Genomic DNA, 12,274 nt, shown 5'->3' on the forward strand with positions numbered 1-12,274 from the left:
TCCACATCCCCAACAACCCACCTTCCCATCCTGGCACTTTCCCCTGCCACTGCAGGAACTGTAAAACCTGTGCCCACACCTCCTCCCTCACCTCCATCCAAGGCCCTAAAGGAGCCTTCCATACCCACCAAAGTTTTACCTGCACATCACCAATATCATTTATTGTATCCGTTGCTCTTGATGCGGTCTCCTCTACATTGGGAGACTGGATGCCTCCTCGCAAAGCGCTTCAGGGAACATCTCCGGGACACCTGCACCAATCAACCACACCGCCCTGTGGCCCAACATTTCAACTCCCCCTCCCACTCTGCCAAGGACATGCTGGCCCTGGGTCTCCTTCACTGCCGCTCCCTCACCACCTGACTCCTGAAGGAAGAACACCTCATCTTCCGCCTTGGAACACTTCAACCCAGTGTATCAATGTGGACTTCACCCGTTTCCTCATTTCCCCTCCCCCCACCTTATCTCAGTTCCAACCTTCCAGCTCAGCACTGTCCCCATGACCTGTCCCACCTGCCAATCTCCCTTCCCACCTATCCGCTTTACCTTCCTCTCTGACCTATCACTTCCATCCCCACCACCATTCACCTATTGTACTCTTTGCTTTTTTCTCTCCAACCTCACACCCCACCCCCTCCCCATTTATCTCTCCACCCTGGAGGCTTCCTGCCTCGAGTCCTGATGAAGGACTTTTGCCTGAAACATCGATTTTCCTGCTCCTCAGATGCTGCCTGACCCATTGTGCTTTTTCAGTACCACTCTGATCTAAACTGAGGTTACAATGATGAGCTCTCTTTCCTAATCTCTCTCTTTACCTGAGGTGTGATCTCTCTCTAATGAGAGTGTGGGATTATGGGGACTTTGCCTTACTCACTTTGATTGATGCTTCATGGTTTAAAAACTATTAGCCACAGGGTGGCACCAATACTACAGCAAATGTACTACTTGTCACTAACATACAATCTACCTTCGCCCTGTTTATAATTACAAAAGGAAAATGCTTAATGAACATTTGTACATGTTTAATTTTAAGAATTACATCCAGAACTTTAGGATGACATTTACAGTGGAGTTCATAAACTCTAATCAAAAGTCAACCCTCAAATCCCTAGTAGTGTAAGTTAATGTTTCTGAATCAGAGAACTAGGGGCATTGGCCAATTAGGACTGAAATAATGGGAAATAATGTCTTTACTCAGATATGTGAATTTTTGTAATTTTCTGAAGAGCTTAGTTGCTCAGTTACTGAGTTTTTTCAAGTCTGAGATCAATAATATTTGTGGACAATATGGAAATCAAGGGCTATTGGGTTGGATGAGAAAGTGCAACTGAGTGGCAGAGCAGCCTTTGTGAAGGAGGGAGCAGCTTCAGTGATAAACTACTCCTGCCTCCATTTCCTCTGTTATTATGATTTGGAGATGCCGGTGTTGGACTGGGGTGTACAAAGTTAAAAGTCACACAACACCAGGTTATAGTCCAACAGGTTTAATTAGAAGCACACTAGCTTTCAGAGTGACACTCCTTCATCAGGTGATATTGGAGGGCTTGATCGTAACAAATTCTGTGTTAGGATTGAGCCCTCCACTATCATCTGATAAAGGAGCGTTGCTCCAAAAGCTAGTGTGCTTCCAATTAAACCTGTTGGACTATAACCGGGTGTTGTGTGATTTTTTAACTCTGTTATTAAGTTGTAACATCATTGGTTAGTTCAGCAGTCCATCTTTATATTCTTACCTCTCCACACTAAGTGCAAAGGGAAGTTATTCTTTGTTGCCTGATTGGATGGCTGAATGACTACTAGTTTAGTCTTCATTCTTATTTCAATGTATTCTTAATACCTTCATAATTTTTTCAGACTTGTGTCTAGGCATTTTTTTTCTGAGGTCTCTGGGACTATCCTAGAGTGGTGGCAACCCAACTGCTGGTGGAAGGTACGTTTCCTCGAATCTGGTCTATGTCTGTCTCACACACGCAAGGGTGGCACGGTGGCACAGTGGTTAGCACTGCTGCCTCACAGCGCCAGGGACCTGGGTTCAATTCCCACCTCAGGCGACTGACTGTGTGGAGTTTGCACGTTCTCCCCGTGTCTGCGTGGGTTTCCTCCGGGTGCTCCGGTTTCCTCCCACAGTCCAAAGATGTGCGGGTCAGGTGAATTGGCCATGCTAAATTGCCCGTAGTGTTAGGTAAGGGGTATATGTAGGGGTATGGGTGGGTTGTCGCTTCGGCGGGTCGGTGTGGACTTGTTGGGCCGAAGGGCCTGTTTCCACACTGTAAGTAATCTAAAAAACATCCTCTCTCTGCCTTTTGTCAGCAATGGTTGGAGCACTTTTCCTGTTGTGAGTTAGCTCCCTTTGGCTGGTTGGCTGGTTTGTAATGCAGAGTGACACCAGCATAGGTCAATTCCTGCCTTGGCGTGGCCTCCTCCACAAACTTTCCCTCACCTGAGGCATGGTAACTCTCAGGTTAAACCAACAGCAGTTGTCTTTTTCTTTCTCTCTCTCATATGAGTTCATATATTACTTATATTTTTGGTTGATAATTTTTTAAATGTGTTTGTTAGAATTTTTTTAAATGTACAAACCAACTCGTTATACCAAATGTCTATATAAAAACTAATATAATCAAATGCATATTTTAAATGCATCCATATGCATGTTCCCAGAATTACATTACAAAACAGTCCATTCAGGCAACAGTGTTTATGCCCCACATGAGCCTCATTTCACCTTACTTTCTTTTACCCTGTCAGCATATTTCTTTCTCACTCATACACTTTTACTAGATTCCCCTTAAATTTAACTACGCTTAAATTTAATGGACATTGATACATATGTTGCACATAACTGTAGCTTTCAGTGTGCGCATACATGCACTGAACATGCATGTGTTGCAGAACTGAATGTTTAATTACATGGCAGTATATGCTGATATTTTATTTTTTCTTTAACTAGTTGGGTACCAATCATTCTACAGATATTTATGAGTATAAGACAGAGTCCAATGAACTGGATAGTATATGGGCAATAAATGCTGGCCAGCCAGCGCTGCTCATGAATCACAAAATGAATAAAAAACACCAGAAAGGATATATGAATAGAGAACCTGCAAAAGGTACTATGAGATTTCACATAAGCCTGTTCAATAATGTAAATGAGGCCATAATGCTGGAAGTAAAAAGGAAAAATGGGCAAACACACTGTTCAGTGCATATTATAGATTCCTAAAGAGTCAGGGAAAGATGGTGAATCAAATTTTAGAGAAATGTTAAAATAATAAGGCAGTAATTGTACAGAATTTTAAATAGCAACTGAGATAATTTCAGTGTGCAAAATCAGTAAAATTTTTAAATTGCATCCAAGGGAACTTCTCTTCAGCCAGTCAATAGAAAGCCCAATGAAGGAGGGAACAGCTTTGCACCTAACATTTGGAAATGAAACTGGACAGCTAGAAGACATATTTTTAGGGCATTGTTTGGAGATAATGACCATACCCAATTCGATTTAGGATTTGTATGGAAAAGGATAAGGACGGTCTGGAAACAAAAAGGTGTAAACTGGAGAATGACTAATTTTATTACGATATGATTTGGCCCAAGTGGGTTAGGAGCAGCTATTTCCTCTGTCAGAGCAATGGGAGGCATTGAAAGGGGAGGTGCAAATAAAAACAAATAGATTAGATTCCTTACAGTATGGAAACAGACCCTTCAGCCCAACAAGTCCACACTGGCTGTCTGAAGAGTAACCCACCCAGACCCATTCCCCTAACTAATGCATCTAACACTATGGGCAACTTAGTATGGCCAATTCACTTGGCCTGCACTTCTTTGGATTGTGGGAGGAAACCCACATACAGACAGGAATGTGTAAACTCCACATAGACAGTTGCCTGAGACGGGAATCAAAACCAGGTCCCTGGTGCTGTGAGGTAGCAGTGCTAACCACTGAGCCACTGTGCCACCATATTGCCCAGTAAAGATAAATGATGGGACAAGACCAAAGAACCTTGAATGTTAAGTGATAAACATGTTCGGATTAAGATAATAAAGAGAAGCTTATAACAGACATCAAGAGCAGAGTCTCTAGAAGAATATAAGAAGTGTAGGAGAAACTTTTTAAAGGAATTAAGAAAGCAAACATTTTCTGGTAGAATAAATGAAAAGCCAAAGAGTTAAAAAAAATGAAGAGCAAGAGAATAACTAGGGAAAGAGTAAGGCCCATTCGGGATCATTCTGTGTGTGGACACAAGAAATGAGCACAATCCTCAATGAATAATTTTGTGTTGGTCTTCACAATGGATGTGGACAATGCAGGTATTGGCTTCAGGGTGATTGCCTGTGAAATATTGGATATCAAGAACAGGGAGAGAAAATTTGCTTTTAATTCCCACTGGAAGCCACAGAACCTACAAACAATAGTAGCACATTGAGAGAGATTTTTTAAAAAGTAGCACTCAGAAAACGTGCCTCTGCTTTCTTGCAACTCAAGAAAAAATGGAGAAGTACCCTCAAAAGGTTTGGGTGTTTACCAGTCTCTTTTACTGACCCAGGAGGAAATGTAAATTTACTGTTTAGGAGTATGCCCAATGAATGTGCTATTGAGAATGTGTTTAATGCATGATGACTTCCTCAATGAAATTTGAAACAGTGGTGGATCAGTTTAACTTAGTACAAAGGTTGAGTGTAAATATATTTTTAAAATAGTTTCACATTTATTGCAAACTCAACCTTAGTTCAGGAATGTGTACATTTCAAAACAAATTAAAATTACAATCTATTTTACAGAAAAATCATTTACATTACTGGTAATGTCTTAAATATACACATTAAAACTAGTGCAGCAACAGATCACAACATACAGATTTCCTTACATATGCACAGCTGAAATGGGATAACCATTAAAATCTGGAATGTTAGAGACAATAATGAAGTTACTTTATACATACAAGGTTACGAGCACATAGAAGCCAGTTGGAAGTTAAGACAGACAGCACAATGGGGCATTTTGGTCCTAGAAACAATTTATAGTTCTACCTATAGCAGCAATGCCTCAAGCATATTGTAGTAAACTATTTTAGAGATTAATTGTGTATATTTGTATGGGTGGAGAGATGTTAAATTAAATAGAGACAGCATTGCGACACAACATTTTGTCTTCCTTGTGCGGATGTGATGAATATACCCCATTGTGCAGGATCTGCTGTGTCGATAAAAGTCTCTCAAGTCAATGTTTAAACCACAGAAATCATTAGGCCCATGGCCCAGTCTGAACCATACTTGCACCATTGTTCACATTTCTATATACTGTGTCACAACCCTTGTACATGACCACTCCAATGCCTTCGGACTTGCTGATTGCAAAAGGCACGTGTACTGAAACAGACTTCAGGCAATCATTGTTTTCAAGTCAGGTTTAAATAAAAAGATCTTGAAATGATGGATGGGTGACAAAAATTCTCTCTCTATCCCTTTTTTCTGGTGTGTCGCCACACGGCACGTTGAAGCCACCTTTCAAGATCCACACGGCAACAAATGCTCCTTGAACATTTCAGAATCATCTCAGAAATGGAATAGAAGGCCAGGCAGCTGCCAATGAGATGTGTAACTTTCCTTCCAAGCTAAGTTCCATTTCTTGGTAACTGAGCTTAGAGCTCAGTTAAGGTGAACCCCATCAGGCGATTCAATGTGATGATTCACTACAGGAAGGAGTCGAGCGGTGGAGCATATGAAAATCCCAGGAAAGCTTCTGATGCTTCCTTAACACTGGCAGTAATCAGAGCATTATCAGGTGATCTACCAATGGAGTTTGGAACTGGTTCCTCTGTGAACTCTGGATCAAAGTGTTGCAGGTCAGAAGGTCCACTCTACAATAGCCAAAAGGTATATAGAATTATTATTCAGTTTATATTTTTGCTGTAATTTTAGATGTGGTTCACTAACTTAAGTGAATAATCAAACTTGGGTTGTTTTCTTTGCATTAATCACATCTACTACAGTAGAGCAATTCTGTGAACAATTACTTACCACATTAGGATTAAATGGAGGCGTAAGCTTCTTGGCATTTAAATCAACCCAGTTTATCGGAGAAAAGAAGATGTGGGCCTTGATATCCAGCTGTAGAGAGAGGATGTAACAGTCAAAATGACAAACAAAGGACTTTAATAGAGAATAGACTGGTTTTGTGAAGTAACTTAATTGGCTCCTCAATTTGGTTTCAAAACAAAGAGGTACAGCATGTCGACCAGGTTCATGAATCCCGTCCAGTTTTAAAAGTACATGCTTTACTCAAATAGCTCACTACATTTACTCAGATGGTGACAAGAATGAAAGAGACTGGTTAACTCCAAATAGAAAGACCTTTTTCAAAGCATTCCATCTCAGAATCAGCACTTCAGAAATGCAAGGTGCAAACATTTACTCTCAACAGGTAGCTTCTTTGTAAAGCCAAAAAGGAGGAAAATAGTTTAATCAAAAGAAAATAAACGCATACTTACAAAGTCTGCCTTCGCACCCAGACGTTTTGTTCGGTCTTTTTGCAGCAAGCCCTCCAGCAGGTCTCTAGCAGCATTGGAAATATTCGGTTTCAAAAGTAGTGGCTTGTTCAGAATATTATCATACATCTCAGCCGTGTTTCTGCTATAGAATGGCGGCTAAATCAAAACACAGAAAAGATTGTTAATTCACGATAAACTCTAACGTTATAAAGCAAGGAAACATCTTGACTGTATGCTTAGCAATGCATAGATGATGCTTACCAAGCCGTACAACATCTCATAGAGAACCGCACCCAGGCACCACCAGTCAACTGTTCGGTCATAGGGTTGCTTGTGTAAAACCTCAGGAGCCAAGTACTGTAACAGAATAAATCAAAGGACTATTTAAGCCAATGTGTTTTTTCACAAAAGTCTGATACAATACAGATAGGACAGACAAGTTCCATTACAAAAGTCTGTTATTAATAACTTTGCAGTCCATTAAAAAGTGCAGCCTTATGTTGCACATATATAGCTAGAGTTGATTCTAAAAGCTTTATTCCCGGGTATACTGGTGGGCATATTCTACACCACAAGCAGGAACCAGTGGGCGGCACGGTGGTACAGTGTTTAGCACTGCTGCCTCACAGCGCCAGAGACCCAGGTTCATTTCCTGACTCAGGTGACTCTCTGTGTGGAGTTTGCACATTCTCCCCGTGTCTGCGTGGGTTTCCTCTGGGTGCTCCGGTTTCCTCCCACAGTCCAAAGATGTGCAGGCCAGGTGAATTGGCCATTCTAAATTGCCCGTAGTGTTAGGTAAAAGGGGTAAATGTAGGGGAATGGGTGGGTGGCGGGTCGATGTGGACTTGTTGGGCCGAAGGGCCTGTTTCCACACTGTAAGTAATCTAATCTAATCAAACTAACAATTGTCAATGGTCAGGATTGCATGAGTGCAGCTGTTGAGTGTTTATCAGATCTTTACTATTGGCTGGTATTGGCAACACTGACAATATTTGGTTTCAAAAGCAGTGGCTTATTCAGAATATTACTACCATACATAGCAGTAATAAGAAAAACACATTGCTAACTTAATCAAGACTGGCTAAACATTCCCTGTTGCTTCAAGAAACACTGAGGAAAAAGTAGTTCTTCTTTAAATGTATCTTTGTATCTCCAAGGGCATCAACATTTTCTGGTTTATCTTACAGTACATGCACATTGCAAGCATTATTAGTTTAAAATTTTTTCTAAAGGAGATAAAGATTGGACTAGTGATGGAATAGAAGTAGAGTTCACACAATGGCCTCTGGGACCCACAGGCTACGTGTTTTACTTACCTCAGGTGTGCCACAGAAAGTGCATGTTGTGCCATTTGATTCAATGTTCTCTTTGCATAGACCAAAATCAGTCAGAACAATGTGTCCTTGGCGATCAAGTAAAATATTCTCAGGCTTTAAATCTCTACAAAATAAAAAGAAGAGTGCTACTTACAATTCAGTTGTTTTGGTGACTTGAATAAAGTGTATGGGACAATTAACAAATCTGTTAATCAGTTTTATTCCTTCAGGATATTAACATAATATTTTACAACTTAATCAGAAGCTTGGCTTCTTCACTCATATCCACTAACCTGTAAACAATGTTAAGAGAATGGAGGTAACCCAGAGCACTGGCAATTTCAGCAGCATAAAACCTTGCTCTTGGTTCCAGGAAACATCGCTCACGCTGGAGGTGGTAAAACAACTGCAGAAGAAAGCAAACCAACATAAAAATTAAAATTGGGAAAACAGTCCGGTAGGGCACCCTTTTGACAGCAACAGTAGGAGGAAGTGGCCTGTTACAGCCCATCAAACCAGCTCACCTCCCCCCATTCCCACAACCACGTTATAGTTCCCACTCAGCAGCTAATTACAGTCCTAAGGACTGCCTTTTACATCCGCTGCTAAATTTTCCCTTTAAAATAAATGTCTTTCACATGGTTGCCATTTGGGACAGGAAATCTGATGCTGCAGTTAGTCCCCTGTGATTTACCTCGCCTCCGTTTATGTAATCCAGGACAAAGTAGAGTTTATCAGCTGTCTGGAATGAATAGTGCAGCCCCACCAGGAAAGGGTGCTTCACGTTCTTCAGCAGAACATTGCGCTCCGACATAATGTGCTTCTCCTTAAAATGGAAAAATGAGAGAAATTAGTCATAAACTCAAGTAAATATATATATTTTTTTGTTTTTAAAATGGCAAGCTTGATCAAGTTAGTATGTAGCTGAAAACTCCCCCTACAGGAGAAGAAAATCCCTTGCAACATCCTGAATGCAGTAAGAAGTCTTAGAATGGCTAAATAGTGTCAATTATTTGTACCTCTTTCTTCTTCAGAATTGCTTTTTTCTGCAAGACTTTCACAGCATAAAACTGGTCGTCAGACTTGTGTTTCGCTAGGAGAACCTGTTAAAATAAAAGCCATTTATTTATTTGGAGAAACAGATTACAAAAAGAAAGATGATTTTTATCATTTGCACTTATTTCATTATAGAAAAAAAGTGTTACAAACCTTTCCAAAACTTCCTTTTCCAATCACCTTTAGAAAGTTGAAGTCACTTGGCTTTGCCCTATAGGAGAGAGAATGCAAAACATCATGAAACGTTGCAATGGAGAGTAAAATCCAATCCACTGAAGATCTGAAATGATTGTTTAACACTGCAACAAGACCAGGTTCATTGATACTTACTGGGGGTTAGAGGAAGGACCAAGGTTGATCTGGGCTGACATTGGGCTGGGCTGCAAGAGAAGTCACAGAGAAAGCAAGTTAACTCGCTGGCGAGGAGTTCATAGAAAGAACAATCAGATCTTTTGATGATCTTCATACTCACCGGAGGAGACGCGCTGTCCCCATTCGCTTCGGTTTCTTTAGGAGTGACGTGTAACATGGCTGGCACTTCTGAGCTGTTTAAAGACAAAATTTACAAACCCCATTAGAGACCGGTTGAGGACCTCCCGTAGGATTTCAGAGCCTGTCCATGAGCGGGCACTCCCGTCTGAATCAGAGTGTGATTTTCAGGAACACAAAGCTTCGTTTGAACGGGTGAAAACCAACCAGCGACATCTCGGTGCAGACAGGGGCACTATTGTACACAAGTTAAGCCAAAGCAGCAGGCTCCTGGGCAAATTACTCCCACCTCTCTCCAATATCCCCTTAAAAGTCTCAGATCCAGCTGACGTTACTGACAGCCTCGTATAGTGGGGTCCGGGGCCCATGCAACAAGTATTCAGTGATAGAGGTAGGCACGGGATACTTACTGTTTACAGGCGTAGGACTGAGAAGCTGCTATTTTCTGGATGAGATCGTTCAGTCCCATTCGCTTTTGTTTCATAAAAGCTGTAAATAAAACAATACAACGGCTAAGAATGGGAAGCTCAAAAAAAATGAAGACCGGAACAATCGAATCATTTCAGTCGTTTCGTTTTCTTTTGTTGCTGCTTTCTTTTGTAAGTTTAAAAATCCATATACGATCGGCATTTAAATGGACTTCCAGAATAAAGCGCATTGCTAAAATTTAAAACCTTGGGAATATTAAAATCCAAATATGCACAATTGCAACTTGCAATCATTTGAAATATTAACAAATTAAAATCTTGTGATAGGAAAACAAAATTACCAGTAAGTATTGCGACCACCCCTCTCATTTTGGAATAAGTAAGAGTAGATCCCGAGGAACTGGATTTAACAGTCATGGTTTACAAGCTGATCGCTTTATTGGGGAGGTTTGCGCCTGATAGTCCCGGTACGATCCTTGCCCAGGAAGAGTTTGCAGATTGTGAGAAGCAGCGAGTGCGCTCTGGGCTGGATATATATACAGTATGCACACAGGAGACTGGTCTGGGGGCGGTGGTATGTGAGCAATGTAGCGGAGCCGGGCGGTCCTGACCTCTCTCTCTCTCTCTGAGTCAGCCTGTCACTATCACTCACTCACTCACCCCGGGCTTCCTCCCGGAACGCTAGCGTCACACGAATGCAAACACCAGCCAGCACAAACTTCGCTATTTTTCCAGAAATGTCACGAATGGCTGGGAACATCCCCCCCCCCCCCCCCGGTGCTACAATACAACCCGCTCTCTATCAGCACACCCCTCAGTGCCCAAAAAACGGCGCAAACTTGCAATTTGCCAAGGAGAACAGCTCCTGGGCACTTTTGTGAAATGTGCAGACACGCGGTATGTTCAACGATATTAGCCACAGCATCAAACTTAGCTGGGTCTTTTTCTTTGCATTTTCAGATATTACTGTACTTCAATCTTCTCAATGTCAACAGAATGAAGCCGGACAGGGGGGTGTGAGGAGGTGAATATGTCGTCACAGGGCCAGTAATGACAGAGAAATGCTCAGGGGGAGAAAAAAAATCCCATTGTAAATACCAGCTGGTGCTAACTTTCTGTTCCTTAAAACAATTTGTAAAGTTACAATTGATGACTGATTCAGGTCCTCCCAGAATCCGTGAGGGACCCTTCACAAACTGGAATTACAGTTTGGGACTGAACGGCTCATACAAAACCACTGGTATCAAAACTTCATTCGTCAAACAGGCAGAATCACAGATTAGACCAGATTAAAACTGAGTGCTCACTTCAGAAACACAAAGAAGTTTTGCACGGACTCTAATTGTAGTCTTGTAAAACACATCGGGACGAATTATGTTTACAGCTCAGATCAAATTCAACAGAAAGATCAATTCGGCAACTGAAATAGTTGCAAATCACACATTTCCTCCCACAACGTTCAGTTTATTCGCGCTGCTGACTTTCGACGTGGCAAATCTGGAAGCTTCGTTATCCGTCACTCACTCTCAGCCTATTCCCCCTTCCGTGGAACCGCCACAAGCAGCTCTTTAACACTGGGTCAAGGGTGGGGGGTGGGGGGAGCTGCTAGGACCCCATTCAACAATCTTTTCCAACTCCAGGCGTTCTCCCCTGTCCTTGGACACAAACACTAGGTACAGTGACTACAGTCAAACGCGCTCCCAGCTGGGAAAGAAAAAAAATCTAACCTGCGAAAGAGATCTTCTCGGTTAAAGTTTTCATGGTCGTCCTGTCTGCTTTAGACTCCCCACACAATCCAATGGCAACTGACAGAAAGCTTGCTGGCAGAGGGCGGTTTAATATAGAGGCGATGTGCCTACAATTAAATTTTCATTTACATAGATAACTTATCACGGTGCGTGGCTTATAAATTCCACAACTTGAGGGCTTGATTACTTTACTAATGATTAAACATGACATGTGCTGGACCTTTGGCTTCTTTTGGAACATTTCATTTGGATAGCTTCAGAGTTATCCGCAGGCCGCGTTTCCAGTCCGGTTCGGTTTTACATTGAAGTGGGGAGGGGAATGAGCTGATTCTGATTGAGGTGTGTTCGCGCCACTTGGGTGTCGGCAGCAGTCAATAGAGACAGAGGCTGTCGTGGCGCCAATATTCACTCCACTTCCAGGACATCGGGCACCGAGGCAGTTGCGTGGAAGGGACTTGTTGAGACTGCTTCCTAGGGACCGGATACCTCTAGGGTGGAGGAGGCGCCCCCTGCTAATTCCTGGCATCCACCCTGGGTTTCCTTCAAGGAAAATGGTGGGACAGAAACGGCGCTAAATTCAGAGCGACCTTTTTTAGTGATTTGTAACGATCTTGTCTGTGGTGCCCCTTCATTTTGTTTTGAACGATTGCAGCATTTTTCTATGATTAATTGTTCATTGCAACTTGAATATACACACAGGCTCCTCATTGTGCCACAGCAGTTAATCACAGGAAATACTTGAACTCTGC

At 42.0% G+C, this 12,274-nt stretch overlaps 1 protein-coding gene across 2 annotated transcripts; it reads right to left on the minus strand.

The window, feature by feature from the left end:
* Positions 1-4,684: 4,684 nt before the first annotated feature.
* On the minus strand, positions 4,685-12,007 carry sgk1 (serum/glucocorticoid regulated kinase 1). 2 transcript variants are annotated; one of them, XM_060849795.1, is made up of 13 exons: positions 11,505-12,007; positions 9,760-9,838; positions 9,333-9,405; positions 9,191-9,240; positions 9,014-9,071; positions 8,824-8,907; positions 8,499-8,630; positions 8,098-8,210; positions 7,805-7,928; positions 6,750-6,845; positions 6,489-6,644; positions 6,019-6,108; positions 4,685-5,858 (listed from the first exon to the last, which is right to left on the minus strand). In XM_060849795.1, the coding sequence occupies exons 1-13, from the start codon at positions 11,536-11,538 to the stop codon at positions 5,691-5,693; spliced, it is 1,257 nt and encodes a 418-aa protein (XP_060705778.1). In that variant the 5' UTR covers positions 11,539-12,007; the 3' UTR covers positions 4,685-5,690. The 2 variants fall into 2 exon arrangements, with proteins under 2 accessions (XP_060705778.1, XP_060705774.1); XM_060849791.1 differs by lacking the exon at positions 11,505-12,007 and adding an exon at positions 10,119-10,306.
* Between the last annotated feature and the right edge of the window lie 267 nt (positions 12,008-12,274).

This window comes from Hemiscyllium ocellatum, chromosome 3 (assembly GCF_020745735.1).
Source record: "Hemiscyllium ocellatum isolate sHemOce1 chromosome 3, sHemOce1.pat.X.cur, whole genome shotgun sequence".
Taxonomy (NCBI): Eukaryota; Metazoa; Chordata; class Chondrichthyes; order Orectolobiformes; family Hemiscylliidae; genus Hemiscyllium; species Hemiscyllium ocellatum.